Source organism: Brassica napus, chromosome C5 (assembly GCF_020379485.1).
Source record: "Brassica napus cultivar Da-Ae chromosome C5, Da-Ae, whole genome shotgun sequence".
Taxonomy (NCBI): domain Eukaryota; kingdom Viridiplantae; phylum Streptophyta; class Magnoliopsida; order Brassicales; family Brassicaceae; genus Brassica; species Brassica napus.
Genome location: NC_063448.1, coordinates 22,866,567 through 22,887,616, shown reverse-complemented (window position 1 = coordinate 22,887,616; position 21,050 = coordinate 22,866,567). Strand labels below are relative to the sequence as shown.

Below are 21,050 nucleotides of genomic sequence, written 5' to 3'. Positions count from 1 at the left end.
AAAGTGTGTATATATATGAAAATCAGAACCTTTACTTACTATTACACAAGGTAATTGAATTGGATCCATGGCAATCGTATCTATTGCCCCCTATTAGGCTGGTATATTTTTGCTATTGGAGTATGTTGAACTGAGAACCGAAGAAAAAACGTGATTTCGTTGGTGTAAATACTATCTTCACCAATTAAAACAGTATGTTGAAAACTTCGCGTCCGGTAATTGTAGAGTCATTATCCACTCCATCGCCAAAATCAAGATTTCACATTTCGCATGGAAGAGAAAAAAATTTCCGCTGAACGGTCGTTGATGCCATGACCTTATTGTTGAAACCCCATGTGAACGAATATCATCTTTGTCTTGAGTACATATTTTTCTTTCCATTAGCAGTCCACATAACATCATTGTACATCAATCTGTGTTTGATCCGGTGTTACCTACATATTACATTTTAGAGATTTTAGATCAGTAAGTTGTGTTTCAACCCACAAAATACTCTCAATCTTTGCTACCTGCAAGATCTTTTTAAGATTTCCATTTTTATCTGTGAATTTAAGAGATTAATTAAAAAGAATATTTTCTTTGTCCAGTGGAAATTATACTTGTACTAAGTTCCTTGCTAACATCAAAATCATGCCGGATACCGGCTGCTACTAGAAGATAAATGCTTATTGGGAAAATTGTAACAAATATGTGACGAGAAAACTAAGATAGAGATGTATCTTTTTTTTGAGTAAAGAAGATATATAAATATTTTATTGTTTTTATAGTAGATTTAAATTTGGACTATATTACACACGTAGACACGTGAGCCCAAACCATCACGTATCTGATCGTTATATATACTAGACATTTTGCCCGGGCTACGCCCGGGACTATATACAAATAACATATATTTTATATATATATTACAATATATTACATCTATGTTATAAAATATAAATAATAAATTAAATTAAAATGAGTAAAACTCACAATTTGTTGTCTTCTACTATCTAAAATATGTATGGGATATTGAACAATGTGAAATTAATAAAGAATTTTTTAAACCTAAGTTATTCTCAAAAATATTTTTACATATTTAGTTTATTATAAAATATATTATTAATCTCAACATCACATATTTTTTTCGTTATATGTGTTATTTATATCATGTGTATGTTTTTATATGTCTCTTATTTAATATTTTATAATATTCACTGAAAATATGTGATTCTAGAGGAAGACTATGTATTTTGTGTATTTTAGATTATAAAAAAGTTTAAAAATTATATGAGATTTTATTGAAAGCTGCATCTTTATTTGAACTTTAAAAAAACTACACTTTTGTATATATGTAAATTTAATACACCTTTAGATCTGAATATTTGAAATTATTATAATATATTTTCATATCATTATTTAAATACTTAAACTAAAATTAAGTAAAATCAATTTTATTTATTTCTTTTAAAATTAATACTTTAAGTTTATACACAATATCATAGTAATAGGTATTTTATTAAAATAAATAAAATGACGCATTTTATTTGACCGTATCTTTTCTTTCTTTCCTATTTTCTTATATCTACTCCTTCTAATTTTTGTTTACTTTTCGGTTGATTAAAGAAAATCAAATGTGTTTTATTGTTTTTGATCGATCTAAGGATATCCCATACTTATAGAAATTTCTAGATTAATCTCTAAAAAGAGGTATGGTTTACGGATAGACCATCTCCCAGAGTAGTTAAATGAAGCTAAAACATAATTATATATTTCAATAGCTAAAATATTTAGGAAATAAAATACAATAATACTGTAAATTTTTTTGTTTTAGTTGAGAAATTTATCTTGAAGGGCGGAGGCAACATACGGAGAGTGGGTTTAGCTGATCCCCACTATTTAAAAAAAATATTTTTTTTGTAAAAAAAATTCTATTGATCCCATAAAAATAAATTTTGACCTCATAAAAAAATTCTGACCCGATACAAAATGTTTGTGGTTCCGCCATATGTATAGTGTTTTGGATTAGTATAGCTTACGGAAGAGATTTATGTGTTAATAAAGTTGGTAAGAAGAGTTTTTATCAGCATATTAGTAAGATTAATGTGGCTATATGCTCCCCAGAAATAACTATAATAACTATATATGCTGCCTTTATAACCCTATTTTTAGTTTGTATAGGTTAGAAGACAAAAAAATTGTTCTGATAATAAACATTCTTTATCTAAAGATATCAAAAATCATAATATTATAATAAATATGAAAATTATATTTAGAAAGTTATAGTTTCAAATTTTTAAAATTTTAGAAAATATTTTTATTTTAAAATTTTATAATATTAATTAAAATATAATAGATATATTTTAGTATTTTTATAATTTCATTTTTTTAAAAAATTATTGAATATTTTTATTTTTGTATTTATATGGTTTTTTTTTTTAAAAAAGAAAAAATACTACCCGCAAACGCTAGCTGGAAACAGCTTTTGATTTTAAGAGGTTCAGAGCGGTTTGAAGCGATTTATAGCGGTTTGTATGATTGTTTCGAAACGCTGTCAACCGTTACCAACCGCAAAAGCTGCGTTTGCGGGTGGTAAAGGAGAAACCAGTCAAGCTCTGAGTGTGAGAAGAGATAACATGTAAGTGCATGTGTGAATTATAAAGCCCAAGCTTGAGTGCTTTCTTGTGGATAGGATAAGAAAACATATACATTGTATGTACACAAATATAAAATTTCACGTTCATGTGTTATAATATATAAAGCTTACCCTTTATTCTATGATTTTGGCAAACCAAGCTTTGTATTTGATATTAAACTGATAATTTTTGGAAAACCAATTCAATTGCATGAACAATTTAAAAAATATATATATATATATATACTCTTAACGCAAAAGCCATGTTTCTTCAAAGGCAAATGCAAAGCTCTATTTTAGAAGTTTAGGAACAATGACTAACAATTAAAAAATAGAGTTTTTGGGAATAGTTATGGCAACTACAGAGTGTAGTGATGTCCTGATGTATCAATGTCCATGCCTTTTAGCTTTGCGACTGATTCAACATGTCCCTTAAATGTGTGAATCTCCCTAAGCCTGTCAAAACAAAGCATTCACAAATAAGGAGCAAGCAACTTCTAGTTTCTTCCGTTGAAATCATTTAATCAAAGTACACTTACCTAGCTATCTAGGCCCTTTTCTTGGCTTGCTCAACGATCTGAGACAGCTCTCTGTAACCCTCGTTCTCTGGGAAGACGTTGATCTCTTGTCTTGTCTGCAGACCGTGCTGCGTCCTTTGTTCTCTCGCCCACTCAGCTTGTCTTTCTCTAGCACCGTAATCTCTCCTGGTCGTCAGAGCGCTCTGCTCACAAAGTAACAGCAGAAGCAATGAGTATTATGTTTACCATCAAGATGTAAAAGAGAGTTAGCTGTGTGTACGTACCTTTTTGTCAAACATGCTGACCCAAGCCTTTCCACTCAAGATGTATCTAATGGCAAACTTCAAAATGTCTTGTGGGATGTATGTTAAAATACTGTAAACCCAAATCACAGCAGCCCATCCCCAACCTATACCCTTCACCTTTGCAAATGTCCAGTTTGCATACACTGCAATCAAAGTAGCAATCTGCGTTTGGAAGGAAGAGTGAGATGAGTTTTTTTTCTTGAATTCTTTGAAAATATATGATGTTCTTAATTAATTACCAGTTGTGCAATGACGAATGCAATCATCAGAAGCGCCCCAGGACGTTCAACGAATGACCAACTCCTTGACCTCGTGACGAATATAAGCGCTTGGCTGATGTTACTAACTTGTGGGTACACAGCAAACATTAGTTCATCGTTATTGTCCCTGATTGACCTCACACCAAACTTGTCCTGTAAGTAAAAGGTAAGTATTAGTTTCTTACACAATATATTTATCTATACAATCTCCCTAACACATACCGAGCAGAAGTCAGTCTTGTGAATCACCCAGAAGAAAATCACACTCATAACGGCTTGGTAGCCTCCCAAGACAATTCTAGTGGCAAATATTTCATTGAGCTTCCAGCTATCAGGTTTCCTGACTGATCGAATATCATAAGTCCTTTCTGAGAAGACTCTAATGCTCCATGTGGAGTAGCAGCAGCAGCAGCAGCGCACCAAGACCTCATGTCAGACATTGAGAACCGTTTTCCACAAGACTCCTTATCATGATGACTCCACAGAAGAGACTGGAGTGGAGATGGCTGCAAACAGCGAGCCTGAAGCTCAGCTGCATATGGTCTCCCAAGCTCAGGGAGAGGGACAGTTCAAGCTGTGTTATCCTCAAAGCAAGTTGAGGAGGCAAATCACGTTGCCTGGTATCAAGAGGCATGCTCTTGCAGTTAGGTAACTTTAAAGAGAACAAACACTGCAGGACCAAAAACAAAGGCAACAATCAGTTCAAGAAAGATAAAACTGAACAATTACATAAGAGCACTAATGAGAAAAAGTTTAGTTGACATACCGATTGTTAAGTAGCTCAATCAGGTGAATGCAATACTTCTGGTTACCCTTTTGAATAAGTAGTGAAAGAAAGAAAGAAAGAAGAGGCAAGCGAACGAAAAAAACACAGCGGAAAATGACAAAACCAACTACGTGACTGGTTTGAGTAGAAGTTTGAAGTATTCAGCCTGAAAGAACCACAACAATCATAAGTGTTAGTAACCATTCTTAAAATATATTATTAAGATAAAACGAATGTGCAGTGGAGTTACTCTAACAAATATCCTGCACCTGAATGACTTCCTTAGGAAATGAAAAGTTTCTTCATTTCATCTAGAGTCCCACACAACGTTATCAATGGTAGCTACGCAGTTAAAAAGGCTGCATACAATTAGGAAAGAGTAAGAGCATTGTACGTACTTAGTATTGTATTGAAACTAATTAATAATTACCTGAGCTGGTTCATGTTTCACCTCAGATGCATTGACCATAGCAGCAACGTCCTAGCATATCTTATGTTCAAAGGGGCATTCTATCAAGAAGGATCCAAAATCGTCAAGACCACCAAACATTTATGACAGAAAATTACCTGCCGCACCAGGTCATCTGTAGAGGCTCCAAAGGCAGGCTGAACTTCATGGATTGCATGGAGAAAATCCTCCATCGTGATCTTAATATTCTTTTCTTCCACTGGCTTTGTAAGATCATCCATGCTTAACTGTCTGTTTAACGCATATGATGTAGCACTTTTAACAACACCTTCAAGCTCCGTCCCACTGTAATTTTTTGTTCGAGCAGCTGCCAGAAAATATTGGCATATCATGTCAGTGACACACTTATGCGAGTAAGTATCTAGTCAAAAATAAAGACATGAATACATTCCATGATTTGAAGAATTATCATCTAAGAATCCATACCAAGCTCTTGGAGATTGAAATCATGACCAAGGAAAGAAATTTCCTTCATCTTGTTTGTGTGAATCTGAAGAATTTGGAAACGTCCAGCTTCATCAGGAAGGCTTATCTCAACTTGAACCTCCAATCTTCCCGGCCTATAGTCAAAATAATAAAAATAAGAGGCGCATGCAGCGAATACACTTTGTATAGTACCTTCTCAAGTGAACATTAACGAAAATTAAGGTATAAAACCTATTTCAAAACATTGAGGTTATGTAACTGGAGGATTAAAGAATCGGTAACTATCTATTACACAAGATCGATATACCTTAAAAGAGCTTCATCAAGCAAATCCTTTCTGTTTGTCATTCCAATAAGCAAAACATTGTTCAAGGCCTCCACACCATCTATCTGGAAAAGAAGTGGTAGCCACATCCGTGAAAACACCGAATTAACAAATATTAGCAAGAGCCAAGATCTTTGACTGACCTTTGTCAAAAGCTGGTTCACAATACTATCATGGACACCTGTGCCATCTCTGGTCGAGCCTCTTGACTGAAAATTACAAAGCATAGAATTGTAATTATTTTGTTTAAAACTCATATAACCAGCAGATCATGACAATCAATATCCAAACTCTATTAACCGGAATCAATGGGGCTGGTCGTCATACTTAAAAACATATTTACAACTTCAAGCTAGCAAAATTTATCTACTGTATAGTCAAAGTCGCATACCTTACAAATAGCATCGATTTCATCAAATATAATGACGTGTAACTCACTCGCATCACCTGGGAAATAAAATAAGAGTGCCTCATTAGCACATACGTAGAAAAAGAAAACACAGATCAGGGAGAACAATTTTTTCTTACCAAGGGTCCTCTGGTCTTGCTCAGCATCAGCAAATAAGTCTCTTACATTCTTTTCTGTCTCACCAACAAACTTGCTCAGCACCTCAGGACCATTAACGATCTATTATGCCAGCAAAATAAAACCAGAAGCATTAAACATGTTGGTTTCTGGAACAATGGCAGTGAATCAACTAAGAAACTAAGTTAATCAAACATTAAAAGAAAGTAAATCAGTTGTAGCAAACAAAAAGCTGGAGATTTACGCTACTAATGTATGAAGAAAACTAAACAGACAGTAACAGGTTCTCGCAAAAGGGAGACCACCTATAAGTGTAACAAAGTTAATCACACAGTGATCAAAAATACCTTTGGATCCTTTCCATTCAGCATCTTTCCGATTTGCCGTGCCATAAGGGTTTTTCCTGTACCAGGAGGTCCAAAAAGAAGCATTCCCTTAACGTTCTTTATCCCCAATCTACACGATCAAGAAAAACTAACATAAAAGGAAAATCCATAACGAAAGTCTAACATTTGCTTAAAGATAAATCACAGAACCTGCTCGTGACATGAAGTGGAAATACACGAGACGCAAAAGCTCTTCTAAATATATCAGCAAACTCTGCACCCAGACCACCTATGCCCCTTTGATGGAGGTTTGATTGCACAGACTTGAGACGATAAACAGAAGGAAGTGGAAAAGACGAAGGAGATGAGATGGCTGTCTGCGCAAGAGAGAAGGAAGCTAGGGTTTGTCGATGCGCTGGTGATTCACGTGTCGCCTAAATTATGGGGCTTATGGGCCAAATCTATCAAGAAAGAACAAACTTTGTTAGCTCAAAATCTGACGTGGAAGAAACAGGCAAACCGATTGGTCAAATTTTAATGCCCACGTGGACGCTTTCCCTGATCAAATTATCCTCCTTTTAGTATTGTATTGATTATTTCTTTAATGTTTTATTTTACCTTATTAGTTATTTTAAAAAGAAAAACAATGCGAATAAAGACGTGGAAGAAATCAAGAAAGTTGCATGGTTCCCACTCGCCAACGGCTACATCTCCAAACGGCTCATTTTGACTCTCGCATTTAGGAGCCTTCTTCAACATAATAATAATTTAATTACTAGTAATTAAATGCGTTGACTATGAAAAGCGACATCTGTGCTCAATTACCATTTAATTTAATATCCGAAACCACACCTTTTTATGACCTAGTATATAATAACCATTTCGACGCTTAGCCACGAAAAGCTTTTTCTTTCTCGAGAACCTCAAACATCTCTCATCTTCTGTTATTACACCTCATTTCGTTATTTCCTTTATTTTACAGACACGTTCCAACGTCCAAGGGACAAAACAGAGCGATTTGAGGACACATTTTATTTTAGCGGTGGAGGCAAAATTAAAAAAAGAAAAGTCTCTTACTACTAAAACAGATAAGCACATTACTGTTTCATTGGTTTTGTTTTCTTCTTCATCGTTCTGTTCCTCGTATCTTCTCCACCGCTTGTTTTGTCCTGTTTTTTCTTTTTTTCTCTGTTTCTACGAGAAAATTCAGTGTCTTCACTAACCAAAAACGATTTTCTCCTCCTTTTTACTTCCTCTTTTAGAGACAGAGAAATAGAGAGCTGTTCTGTAACTCCTTCGATCGATTAGATAAAACTCGAATGAGTATTTGATTCGTAGAACATATGGAGATATCGTCTTCGTCCCAACGTTTCGGTTGTATCCTTAGAGATCGTAATCAAAACGCTTTCGTTTGCAAGAGGAATCTGAAAGCTCCCGTGAAAGACCGCCATCATCATCATCATCATCATCATCACGAGCTCTTTAAATCTCACGTCTCCGACGAGAATTCCGAGAACTTGGTCGATTCTTGGATCGAGGCTCTTAATAAAAAGAACGATAGCAACAATGGTATTGTTCGGTTAACGGGTAAACCAACCGTTAGAAAATCGCGTGTTATTGCATCTCCCGTAGAAGAATCTGTTTCGAGGAAGGAGAAATGTGATGATTCGAAGAGGAACGGCGCTTCTTCTTTGGTACAGATATGGGAGGCGAGGCTAAACCCATCCAGCGGCGGAAACTCGCCGAGCCATAACCAATCCACGGTGGCTAGTAGTATCCGGGGCGATTCAGGAGTCACTGTTCAAGATTCCTGTTTTTCAGAATCTCCGTCTGATGAATCGGACGCTGAGAATGGTCATGTGGAGATGGAGTCACATGGTTCGGTTTCTGATTCCGGTCGAGTCGCTGACTTAATTAGGAGGCTTAGCAATGAAAAGAAGCTAATCGCCGGCGGGGGTGGACTCTCGACTATCAAAACGCCGAGACCTTACATTTCATCCTGCTCGTCGTCGGAGAAAAGCAGTTTTCCGATGGTTAGTTGCTCGCCGAGACTCCGAGGACGACAAGCGTTCACTGATCTGCTTATGCGAATGGAACGGGATCGCCACCGCGAATTGGATTCGCTTCATCAACGCAACGCAGTTTCTAGGTTTACTCAGCGTGGCCGCCTCCAGGTAAAATATGTTTTTCACTATTTAATTTAATGAGGTACTTTTTTTATAATCCCCCAATACTTTCTTTTGTTACACTGTCATCTCAAATCCTTCTTCTTAATTCAGTCAATGCTAAGGCTAAGGAACCTCAAACGCTGTCTACCAATTCAAGATCAATACCGGTCTAACGAAAAAACGACCAGATTGAACCGTATTGAATCAGGCCCTGCACTTCTACGTTTAAGGTTTTTTTTTAATTCAAAGTCTCTTTTTCTATTTTTATTTTTCAACTTCTCGAGTTTAGTTCTCACGTTTACTTTTTGTGATCCCAACGCAGGGAGAAATTTCGTGCTAACGCAGTCAACGCTGCGGCTGCACCTGCTGCAGCAGATCAGAGGAAGGATCATCATCAATCCGCTGATACGAGTAAAGAGACAGAAGCAGCTACAGAGGGGACAAGGTTGAAGAAAGGCGGTATTAATCAAGAAGCTTCTTTCGCTGCAGCAGACGCAAGGTTATGTAAGGAAGAAGAAACTGTAAATGGAACAGTTGAAGCAAACGTGGATTGCCTTGAGCTGCAAGAAACAGGAGGTGCAAAGACTTGGAATGACAACAAGTTCGAAGATAAAGAGGAAAAAACAAGTCAGATCGAAACTCCAGAATCAATCCAGAATAAACTTGAGATCAAAATGGAAAATTGTGTGCAAGAAGCTCCAGAGACGCAAGGTGTGGTACATGAGAGTAACGAGATGGACCAGTGCCTTGAGCAACAAGAAAATTCTTATCTGAAAGAATGGGAAGATCAAGAAGAGTATGAAGAGGAGCAGTATTATTACGGAGAAGCGAACAACAACGACTGGCTTAGCAAAATATCACGGCCGAAAAGTTACTGGGAGGAACTGAGGAAGTCGCGGTACCTGGAAGTAATGAACACTCCGTCTGATAAAGAGGACATACGCAGACTCCTTGAGGGGTAATTAACATCATCAAATCAATCAATTCAAGTTTGTTTATGTATTAACTAGTCTAAGAGAATGTGTTTTCTTGGTATTTCACAGAAGAACGGTAACAGACTTTCTTGAGAGCGGGTTAAGAGAGGAGATCGATAGGCTCATGATGTCCCGTGTGCAGACACACTCGAGTAAACACTCTGAAAAATGGGAACATGAACAAGAAGAAGAGGAAGAACAGAACAATGAAGTTGTGGAAGAAGTTGATGAAGAAGAAGAAGAGCCATTAACAGAAGGCGAAGAGCAAGACGATAGAGATGACTCTAGCCGAGCTTCTTCCCATATTTTTGCATCGTCTCCTGCGGGATCATGGAGTTCGCAAGACACTGAAGTAACTTCTTCCACTCCTGTCTTGTCTGTCCATAATCCTCGTTCACCCGTAAGTATTTTTGATTTCCTGTTGTTAGCAACCGCACTAGTAGTACAAACCTTTGAACCGCTTAAAAAACATTTTCAGGAAATGGAGCTTATAAGTGACATGAGAGCACAGATCCAACAGCTTCACCAAGAAATGTCGTTACTGCGAGACTCTGTCAAGACATGTTTGGATGCTAACGGGAGCTTGCAACAGTCATTCCACGGAGAAAACCAAATGAAACGCAAATGCTGCGTCTGCGACCAAACGCAGGTCGAAGCGGTTTTGTATATGTGCGGACATATGTGCACGTGCTTAAAATGTGCCAATGAACTACACTGGAGTGGAGGGAAATGCCCGATTTGTCGAGCTCAGATTATGGACGTTGTTCGTGTCTTCTTCGATACAAGAAACTGAAGTAAAAAAAGGGTTCCTAAACGCATGACGAGTCCACTAACCCCATAGGCCCTATGTTTTTCTTATCGCGTTTGCGTTATTTGGCGTTTTGGGTCTTAATATCGTAATGTTCTCTTAATATTAGGTTAATGTTACCAACATTGTAACGAAAGGTTTTGTTTAGTTTTATAAAGTTTTTGATGTCCTAATCCAACCATAATAATTAGCAGAAAAATTAACCAAATAATTCTAAATGAATCTGGATATACAAATCAGAAAGAAAACTGGTTTTTTTCAGTTTCTCTAGATCATAAAATTTTCATCCATTTTGATATCTCAATGGTTCAACAGGCTAAAAGAAACTCTACAAATTGGAGATTAAAGTGAGACTCTGACATCTTGAATCTAGTAGAATTTGTTATAGTAATTAGTTGGAGATCTTAATGTATCCAAAAAGTATTTTTTTTTATTTTTGTCCATGAATTAACCAATTTGATAACACAAATTAATTTAGTTTGTCTTCTAGTTTATTATTTGTTGTCGTATTATCTTTTTGCATATGTTGTACCCATTAAAAAAAACAGAGTATTAAAGCAAACATGAAAAATGTAAGAAAGGTTATTAATTTTGATATATTAAAGACCCAAATGACAAATAATTTGTACAAAGGTTGAAATTTAATTTCTGAAACAGAGCTTTGACCGTATGCCGCAAAGATGAAACTTTTTGATTATCATAAATAGTTTCTCAAAGATTAAATACTCTCTCTCTCTTGATAGATATTTACACAGCATCCGTAGATACATTACATACACATACATATATGATATACAGGAAACATATTTTCATAGTAAAAAAAAAAAACTCGTGGTGTCGGTTTTTCGTTTCTCAAGCGTTTTGAGCAGACAAGAAGGTATTAAAATCATCCCTAGCCTTACGCAATCGAGGGGTGATACAAGATCGCGGCGAAGTAGGGCACGAGACCGACGCCGAAGAAGAATCTGAAAATCTCACACGGCGTAGTGGCGAAGTCTCAGCTGATCTTTGGTGATCTCTTCCCGACGACCGTGAACTCCTCGTCTTCAAAACACTTCTAAGAGCCATAGTCTCTGTCTCTCTATCGAACAAGAAACCAGAAGTCACCGGTTCTTGCACATCTCTCCCTCCGTTTCCACGGCTGTTGCACTTCATCATCTCCACGGGGAATTCGAAATACATACGACCGTGATCTTGGGTTAGGGCCGTGGTTGATGCCCAAGAACTGCATTCGAACTTCTCCAGCGAGGCGCGTATCGAAACAGTGGAGTAGGTGAAGGAAGACGTTTTCATCATCTTCTTCTCCATAGAATCTTGGCGTTTGGAAGAAGACCTAACCGGCTTGTGTTTACCGAATCCAGGTAGAGCCAAGCAGAAGACGTTGCATTTGAAATCTTCTTCCTTGTAGAGGATTTTCTCCGAGTAGCGAGATTTCCTCATGAAATGGAATGATTCTTGGCGGCCAAGTTTCTTTTGGATTCTTATTGGCTCAGGGAGCATAGGAAGCGGAACGGCTGAGTCTCTAGGTGGAGGCATCGCCGGCGGCAACACGATTCTGAAGCTGTCGTCTGTTGCCGAAGAATGGGAGAACATAGGACCGGTTGATTTCTCGCTGTCCATAATTGCCTTCTTCGCCAAGAAGTTGAAATTAGGTTTAGGGTTAGGGCTAAGGTTTTCTCCAGGGAAAACCGTGAAACCCTTCCATTCGTTGTCTAAACCATCATCAAAAGCTAGCATTGCTGGAGGAGGCATATGTAGATTGGATGTTTTGGAGTTTGGTTTGGTAATTTTCCGGGTAAAAAATGGGCAGATGATAGAGATATATATATATATATATATGTAGTAGGAAAAGATAAGAGAAAATGGGAAGCACGTTCATGGCCGCGTGGAGAAAGTTGTTACTTACATGTTTGTCGGTTCTGTTTTCTGACTTGAGATTTGACATGCGGTTACTCTCAGTATCACGTTACACGTGTGCGTAGATGCGAGGATCCTGAAATAAAATGAGGAGCTAAAGATAAAATAAACGATTTGACTTTTCAATTTTAGGATGTTTGATGGAGACAGATAAAATGGTTTGCACGTAATTCTGACCTGATCCTTTGAGTGTGTTGGCCGCTGAAAAGAGTTCATCTACTTCCATACTAATCAAATTCCAAGCCACATTTGAAGTAAATATACTACTTCTTTTGATTAATTGGAATAAAGAACGACAAAACAGATGTGTTTTCTTAAAACTCAAGGAAAAATCCAATTAGATTAGAATTTTTTAGATAAAACAATACTATCTAAAAACAAAAGAAATGCAAAAATATAACTAAACAACTTAAAATGGAAAATGTTGAAACAAAGATACAAGTGGCCGGATTTTGAAAATAAAATCGGACTTTCTCTCTCGAGCACACAGCCACAATTCTTATTCTCTTGCGGTGACCGATGATTTTCAATCTACGGTCACCGTATTTCGGTTTTACATAATTTGTTAGCGTTCTTCTTTGTATCATCCTCATCTATGTTCTTTACGAGGTGGCTCTGAGTTTGTTGGGACTCTCTCCATCGTATCTAAAGGAAACCATCTGTGTCTATGGTTTTTCCAGAACTCCAGTGAGGCGTGATAAAGTCGGGGTATCTTTGGGGCCTTCCATCTTTCTTTAGAGAGTTGATCTCCTGATCATATCTGAGACTCGAGATCCGTCAGAATGTAAAATGCGTCACTACCGTCTCCGTTCCAGCTCTTTGTCTCTCGCTCCAGTTAGTCTTCTCTAACGGCCTGCTTCAAGGTTCATCTAGAGCTTCTCCTCTCAGACCTCCTCTCAGATCTGAGTGAAAAGTGGAGGTGAGGCTCACCATTGAAGACTTTTTTTTCCTTAGTTCATAGAGAAACTCACCCCCTATTTGAACGAAGTCTCTGGCCTTCCCCGCTATGACTTTAGAATATCTTTCACGTGTTATAAGTCACTTAAAATGAATGGGGACAACAACCATGGCGTACGATGAACGCTTAGGGCTTTCCTTCTTGATCTCGATGTTGATTCTTAAGGTTTTGAGGACGACCCGTTGACATGGCGTTTTGGCTTGAAGGCGGAGCTCTTGATCAGTGGTTCTCACTTCTCTAGTCATTGCACATGTTGTAAGCTTTTTTGTTATTCTCGACATCTCTACCGAATCCCCTGAGATCTTCCCTAGTATCGTGTGGCCGGATGAGGAGTATATTACCGCATGCACTTGATCAGAGTTATCTCATGTTCTGTACTTTCAATGGCGGCGCATCGGGTTAGCACTTTCGTCTTCAACTGTGTTAACTGGGTCTGCTTCTCGGCGTCCTCCTCATGTAGTGTTCTGGGATGGGAGGAAGTCACTTCCATCGAAGCTGCTTGGAGTCATTTTTGGGTGAGTACTCGTATGAATGGCTCGTCTAAGCTATTATCTTGTTCTCTTTGGTCTTTCCTGGTAGAATAAGAAGATTGTGGTTTCAACTAATCTTATAAAAGAAATTGTTAAGTCCAATCCTGGATCGGCCCGAAGAATGTGTGAGGTCGATGCTCAAATTTCTTGGCTTCGACCTGGGAGAATATAGAATAGGAAGTCAACAAAATGAATCCCCCTCAAAATTAAATCAATCGACGAATACTAAGAAAATCTCAATATGCACAGTAACAAGAACGAGAACGGTTCCCAGATCAGGTCGATCAAGCGAGCAAGTGGGGGGGGGGGGGGGGGGGAGGAGATATCAGAGATGAAAACAGTAGAGGTGAGTATAAAAAGAGGAAGACGATGAGAAGAGACAAATATTCATATGCACAAACACCAACTTAGACATCAAGCCCTCCATAAACACATCGACTTCTCTTAGTTCTTTGTCCTTAACGATTATATTTCGATTCTTGTTATCACCAATTTCTCATGTAACCCAATTATGCCAAGTGGATGAATCCTTGGGTGACAAAATCGACAGTTTTTGGAGGAGGTTTTGTTTTTCATCTGGCAAGAACACATATATAGTTTCATCGGTATGGACCAGTTTCTCTCTCCTTTGCATACGGAGTTCACTATGTTGCTTTCTGCAATGAGAAGCTCCTTGCAGCTAGAATTGATATCTATGTCCTTTGAATCGGACTGCCTTTAGCTTGTTAAGCTGATTAACGGTGAAGAAGATTGGCTATGGCTTCAGAATGGAATGAATTAATTCACATATTGTCATCTTTTATTGATTTTTCTATTTCTTTCATTATCGCTAAGGAGCGTAATGTAAGAGCGGACATCCTTGCAAAAGGAGCTCGCTCCGAAAACTCTATTTTTCTCCCACATGTAGACTCTGAAATTCCGAAGTGATTAGTTTAAAAAGTTAACATTTTTCTTTTGAATTAACTATACATGGGGTTTGCCTTCAAGAAAAAATCTTTATTTATCATCAATACAATCTATTTTTGTCAATTTGAACATGATTAATTGTTGTTGTTCTAAAGAGTTTGTGCCGTAATTCTTTTTTTTTCTCTGATGTTTTACTTACAAATACATTTTTTTCTCTAATGTGATACATACAAATATGTGAGTTTAATGATCCACACAAACCTTCATTTAAGTAAAGATATTGACAATTTAGTAAAAAAGAAAAATATATAAGTAACCTTCATCACATGAATAATTGACTCATCAATGCTTTAGAGAACAATGAATTGTTGATTTCTATAATATCAGTAGCGTCGCAATTTCAATCTAATGGATGTTTCATGTTACTTTAACCATCCCTGAAATAATATTTAGCGTTCTCTACGTCTAAAGAAAACTCGCAATCATTGTATAACAGTACTTCCTCATTGTTTTGAAAATTTCCAGCCGTACCACCATCCATCCTCGGGATGACGGATTTATTGTTGTTTCGGTAATGCCGCATCTTGCAAAATCAGTCTTTCATAGTTGTTTCAGGGTTATATGAATTGTCCATTATTATCTTGCTGAGTTTATTAACGCTGCACGCGAATCTATGTTAATAATTTATTTTAATTTTATAATAATTTAAATTAATTAATATAATTGATTTATATACATTATAAAAATGTATGCAAAACATGATTTTATATTTTTCTATTTAATTTTTTATAGATTATACCTTTTAAATAATACTCTTTAGATTTTTTTTGTTCATATATGTATAAATTGTTTGATGTGTATTACTTGCTACTACATTGTTATAAATATTTTTATTATATTTTCATCGATTTTCTATTTGAATGAAACAAATGATTAAACAAGGGGGATTTGCCAAATATGACTCAAAACTTGATTTTAAATATAAAACTATACCTAAACTTGAATCAAATGCAAACTAACCTAAAAGCCTTGTGAAATTACAGTCAGTCCCATGTGACCAAACAAAAAAACAGAACTCATTTTTACGAATATAGCCCCGAAAAGTCGTCTGAAGTTTGGTCAGAGCTCTCTATCTCTAGCCGGACCTCCCTCACGCTCCCTCCTCTCTTTTGCTCGCCGTCTGGTCTTCTCTCTAGCCAGATTCTCTCTCTCTTGTGCCTCTCTCTCTCGCCGGACCTCCCTCACTTGATAGCAATGAAAAGCATGGTCTCACGTCTCCAGATCTACGCCGCCCTTTGCCCAAGCTTGCTACCAAGGAGACCAGAAGCTCAGTATCATGCATACTCTTCAACCGCTGCTGTAAGTGATTCTTGTCTTCCATGTAAGTCGTCTAGGTATAACAAAATATTAACTTTTTAATTTTCTACTGGACGACTTACGTGTAAGTCGTCCAAGAAAAATCAAATTTCTGACACAATCCGGTCAAATGCAAAACTAACCCGTTTACCCTAGATGACTTACATGGAAGTCGTCTCCAATTTTTTTTAACAAACAAAGATGGACGACTTCCATGTAAGTCGTATATAAGAACACATTTAAAAGTCTATTGCAAAACTAACCTCTGCATTGACCAGAAGACTTCCATGTAAGTCTTCTACAGCCAGACGACTTACAGATAAGTCGTCACAGATCTGGGGAAAAAATGATTTCATAGTTTCAACCAGTAAGATAACTTGTTTAACACACATAAGTCTTCTCCAAACACCCAGAATCTCAAACAAAAGTGACCCACCAAGAATCGTAAGCTTCAATGGCTCTATGAACCATAAAAAATTTAGAATCAAAATCTTGGGTTTTTTGGATGAATATGGAGAGAAAGTGAAAGAGATGTTGTTTTTAGTTCATACGAATTGAGAAAGAAAGAGTGTAAATCGATTTTTAGGTGCATTAAGAGCTTCAAATTGGTTGTTCATGGTGGTTGGTGTATTGATGAGAATGACAATATTGTGAATACTTGAGGAAGTTGAGGGTGATAGAGTAAAATATGCATTTTCGAAAAGAAAAAAAAAGTGATGACATTTTCATGAATAATCTAAACTTTAGGGGTGAAAGAGACAAGTCAAAGTTCCAAAAAAAAATGGGTTAGTTTTGTGTTTGATTTCAAGTTTTGAGTTATATTTACAAAAAAACTCATTAAACAATATGCATAATTTTTACTTTTTCTTTATATTAAGTAAAGTTTTACAATTTTTTCCGATCTGTTTCGCGAAGCTAAGCATGAATCTCACCGAATCTAAGAATGATATTTGAATTTTTTCAGATTTGTTTCGCGAAGAAGTCTTCTTGTCAATTTATAGATTAGTTTTGCAATTGCCTATTTTGTGTGTTTTCGTAGAAGACTTTGTCTTCTGGTTAATTCATAGATTAGTTTTACAATTAACTTTTCTTTGTAACAAAAAAAAAATAGAGTGGAGTTCTCTAAAATTCTTTTCTGATAAACAAGTTAGTTTCTTAATTGAAGTTTTGCAGAAAATTTTGACTTCTCCAAAAAAGATTTCTTGATAAGTTTTACATTCACATGAAGTCTCCAAAATCTTGCAAGAAGTCTGCACATGTTAGTTTCACAATTGACAACAAATAGTAATACATTTAGTATTAAAATCAAATAATTAAAAGAAGTAGAAGTCTTCTTTAATTTTATTCTAAGATTCTCGTCAAATTTTCGATTTTCAAAGCATACTTCTACAGAATCTTTCCGTACAAGAATTATCTAAAAATCTTCTATGTGCAACATCGTTGAGTAGCATCTGCCTTTCTCGAACCCAGTTAGATTATGCAGTCAACTTAACTGGATCAGATCTACACCGCATCAACAGTAAGGCGTTGTTATTGGGCAAAGGGCAGATGCTGATTTCACATTTCTATCTTTGTAGTAATATATATTTTTATCTTGTCGATATGATTCTATTGATTACGATGAAGGGAACGAACCAGATTAGTTGTGAATGACATATTACAATTATGTAATATTGTTATAATAATAAATATCATTTCTTCTAACATTTTCTTTTGGTCGACAGTTTCATCTAATTATTTGCTTGTAACACAAATACTTTCAATCAGGAAATAAATATATATTTAGATTGAATATTGTAGTGATACAAACTATACCAGTTCATATCTTTTATTATTTAGACGTGGATTCTTTTATCAAAACAAGAATAGATAATATTAGTTTTAGTTCTTGTTGGAACATTTGTCTGAGCATGAATCCACACAGTCCGCAACTTTGTCTACATCTGCTCATTCCACAAACAACAATAGCATTCATCAATTATATAATTTTCAACCAAAATCTATAATAGTAGATATTATGTTTTGACAACAAATTAAGATATTAAGTGCATTTATATACATGGTTATCTATTAATAAATATCTTTTCATATAATAGAAAGAAAAAAACTTACTCAGCCTTCTGAGAAAAGAAAGAGAAGCACAATGATGAGTAGCACAACCAAGTTTGCAAAAATAATCAATATGATCGATTTTTTTTGGAAAAATCATCTGAGAAGGAGGAGGAGGAATATTTGATGTTGGAGGAGCAAGACAAGTAAAGAGACAAGTGAATGGACACAACAATAATTTTGGTAACTGTTTCTCAATGGCACAACCATTAATACAACCTGGATAACAAGTTCTAAAAGAGAGTGTGTCTTGAGCTTGTGTCTGAACCACAAAGTTCTCCATTACCATCACTACCATCATTGTAATGAATATTATGTTCACTCTTTTGCTTCCCATTTTCTTTTACTTTTTTTTTTTGGTTCGAAGAGATGATTATTTATAAAATGTGTGGTATTTTGTTTGTTGATCGTGGATGTTGTTGCCTTATGTTGTTAATGTTTGTTTATATAGAGATTGTAGAACCTTCTGTATCTGAACTATAGACAGAAAATAAAGAAAAAGATCTTTTGTAATAGTTAACATTTATATGGTCAAAACGTTATTACATATTAGGTGTAATTATGGAGCAGATTACATGATAAAATTATCTTTTTATTTTATTTGTTTCTGGTTAGTTGATTATATCATTCTGTTTGTGAGGTAAAAGTTTTCATTAATGTAAATATGTGCAAGATATTTTCAGATATACATCTACTTAGATACATGAATCTATTTTTTTCTTGTTCTTACGTCTAACGCATTTCTTGTTGTTACATCTAATGCGTCCGTATAAAAGTGTTTAAAAAAATGTGTATTAATGTGTATAAATTCAGTCGTTTTACAATAGAACTACGTGATAACCCGCGCCCTGCGCGGAATGAGTGATTAAAAGAGATTATTACTTTTAATCTATAGATATTATAAAATAAAAATATATAGTCACAAATATTAGATATAATAAAAAAATTGAACGAAATTATGCGGATTTATATACTGTAATTGGTTAGGTGTAATTGAAGTATATTATATGAAAATAAATCTTTAAGCGTAAGAAAATATTTAAATAAATTTATTATAAATTTAAGATAAAACAACACATAGGAATATAATTATTACTTTCATAATAAAAATTATGATAATACGAAACGAAACATAGGTAATAGAATAATAAAATACAAAAGCAACAAATTATAAAGAAACAAATAAAAAAACTGATAAAACCACAACTAATGTGAAAAATGTCTTTAGAACTCTAGGTTTGCAATCCTAGAAAGAGAAATAACAAAGAACTCAAGGATACGTATTTATATACGTTAAATTAATCTTCTGAAATCAATCTCACCCTAATTATATAAAATATTCACTAATTATTATCACAAAACTTGCGCTTTAATCCCCTTTAAAAACTTGTCTTAATACACAATAATAATAAATCAAAGAAGATCAAATTAGGTAAATACTATCATACACAAATGATGTAATCAATTCACTTTATTTTTAAACACTTGTAACCATATCACCTTCGATTTCGGGATGATATTTAAACAACAAAATCATGTGATATAATTTTTAAAATCTGAATACATAATCTAACTTTCTTTATATACAACTGTAATTGCAGATGAATGCTTAATGATTATAAAAAATCAATCAATTAAAATTAAGAATTGATATGTAATTTAATTTGTCCAAGCAAAATAATCTAACTTTCTTTATATACAACCGTAATTGCCGGTAAATACTTAATGACTTAAAAAAGACAATCAATGAAATTTTTGAATTGATATCTAATTTAATTTGTCCAAGCGGGCTAATGAATTTTTCAAATTCAACATAATAACATACGTAGCTAACCGGTCAAGGTTATAGCTTAATACATCTTTTGATATATTCAATATAACTATACCTATAATGAGTTTATATATGTGAGGTTGATATAAAAAAAATTAACATATGACCATTGGACAATAAGGACTTCTGAAATAAAAAATATTAATACAAACCGTATAGAGCAAGCAGTCATATAGCTCCTTCTACATTTTGAAAATATTGAAATTGCCTTATAGTGATATCATTTAAGTGAGACGAACATTCTTACTTATACAAAAACAAATTTATACTTGAGATTTCTATATTCGCAAAGATGATAGGCGTTTCGAGCTATATTCGATTTTTATTTGTACTTATATATCATAAAGATGATAGGCGTCTCGAGATAGATGAGAAATATTTCTTGAACTAAAACCTGTGTTATACTACTTTTACTAAAATATATTTGTATCTACTTGATGGATATAGAAACCTAAGGAGACTACAAAAATCAATAATAAAAGAGACATTCTATCAATACGAAGGAGGCCGCGTGAGAAATGGATTATCGGTTATATAGATAGGAATCATATAATATATTATGTTAAGCTATATTGTAATGAATAATGGCAATATATGTAATTAGTTTAATGAGGAGAGGGCTTTTAATTAAAGGGTGTGAGAGTGATTCTAGTGTTGACACCTAAGAAATGACAATTTGGTTAATAACACATGAGGTCAAGGTTAGTTTAAAATAATACTCCTCAAATAATAAAAAAAGGATAGTAATAGCATAATTTCTTACGAGAAAAATGTGGAGCTAAGTTATATTTTATTATATTCTACAACCTCTCACTAAATTAATAATGATTTACGAGCATGATTTCCATATTGTGACATACATATTTTGAACTAAAAATTGTAAGTTGCATGCTAAAAAAAATATATGTATTTAAATTTTTAGATCTAAAATTATCAAAATTCTTAAAACTTAGTATAT

General features: G+C 35.0%; 4 protein-coding genes across 4 annotated transcripts; 1 reads left to right on the top strand and 3 right to left on the bottom strand.

Annotated features, from left to right (window-relative positions):
* Positions 1-2,859: 2,859 nt before the first annotated feature.
* LOC125587152 (ATPase 1, plasma membrane-type-like) lies at positions 2,860-4,932 on the bottom strand. The gene is made up of 5 exons (XM_048757320.1): positions 4,894-4,932; positions 4,212-4,367; positions 3,920-4,129; positions 3,677-3,850; positions 2,860-3,599 (listed from the first exon to the last, which is right to left on the bottom strand). Exons 1-5 carry the CDS (start codon positions 4,930-4,932, stop codon positions 3,399-3,401), a joined length of 780 nt encoding a protein of 259 aa, XP_048613277.1. The 3' UTR covers positions 2,860-3,398.
* Positions 4,933-4,961: 29 nt separating this feature from the next.
* Positions 4,962-6,670, bottom strand: LOC106362943 (vesicle-fusing ATPase-like; the record flags this gene model as incomplete). Its single annotated transcript, XM_013802764.2, has 7 exons — positions 4,962-5,239; positions 5,359-5,492; positions 5,666-5,748; positions 5,827-5,892; positions 6,075-6,130; positions 6,212-6,311; positions 6,557-6,670. Coding segments are annotated over 7 exons (816 nt in total), but the record flags the coding sequence as incomplete, so codon positions are not given.
* Positions 6,671-7,441: 771 nt separating this feature from the next.
* On the top strand, positions 7,442-10,654 carry LOC106366697 (eukaryotic translation initiation factor 5B-like). Its single transcript, XM_013806359.3, has 5 exons — positions 7,442-8,709; positions 8,815-8,933; positions 9,026-9,661; positions 9,747-10,077; positions 10,156-10,654. The coding sequence occupies exons 1-5, from the start codon at positions 7,879-7,881 to the stop codon at positions 10,468-10,470; spliced, it is 2,232 nt and encodes a 743-aa protein (XP_013661813.1). The 5' UTR covers positions 7,442-7,878; the 3' UTR covers positions 10,471-10,654.
* A 648-nt stretch (positions 10,655-11,302) lies between these two features.
* Positions 11,303-14,057, bottom strand: BNAC05G23990D. The gene has a single exon (XM_013803963.3). It carries the CDS (start codon positions 12,235-12,237, stop codon positions 11,338-11,340), a length of 900 nt encoding a protein of 299 aa, XP_013659417.1. The 5' UTR covers positions 12,238-14,057; the 3' UTR covers positions 11,303-11,337.
* Positions 14,058-21,050: the final 6,993 nt, after the last annotated feature.

Coding starts and splice junctions, on each gene's coding strand:
- LOC125587152 (XM_048757320.1), bottom strand. CDS start 4,932: ATGGTCAATGCATCTGAGGTGAAACATGAACCAGCTCAG. Junction 4,368..4,893: donor TGAAACATGAACCAGCTCAG/GTAATTATTAAT, acceptor TTGGTCCTGCAG/TGTTTGTTCTCTTTAAAGTT. Junction 3,851..3,919: donor ACAAGACTGACTTCTGCTCG/GTATGTGTTAGG, acceptor TTTTACTTACAG/GACAAGTTTGGTGTGAGGTC.
- BNAC05G23990D (XM_013803963.3), bottom strand. CDS start 12,237: ATGCCTCCTCCAGCAATGCTAGCTTTTGATGATGGTTTAGACAACGAA.
- LOC106366697 (XM_013806359.3), top strand. CDS start 7,879: ATGGAGATATCGTCTTCGTCCCAACGTTTCGGTTGTATCCTTAGAGAT. Junction 9,662..9,746: donor ATACGCAGACTCCTTGAGGG/GTAATTAACATC, acceptor GGTATTTCACAG/AAGAACGGTAACAGACTTTC. Junction 10,078..10,155: donor TCCATAATCCTCGTTCACCC/GTAAGTATTTTT, acceptor AAACATTTTCAG/GAAATGGAGCTTATAAGTGA.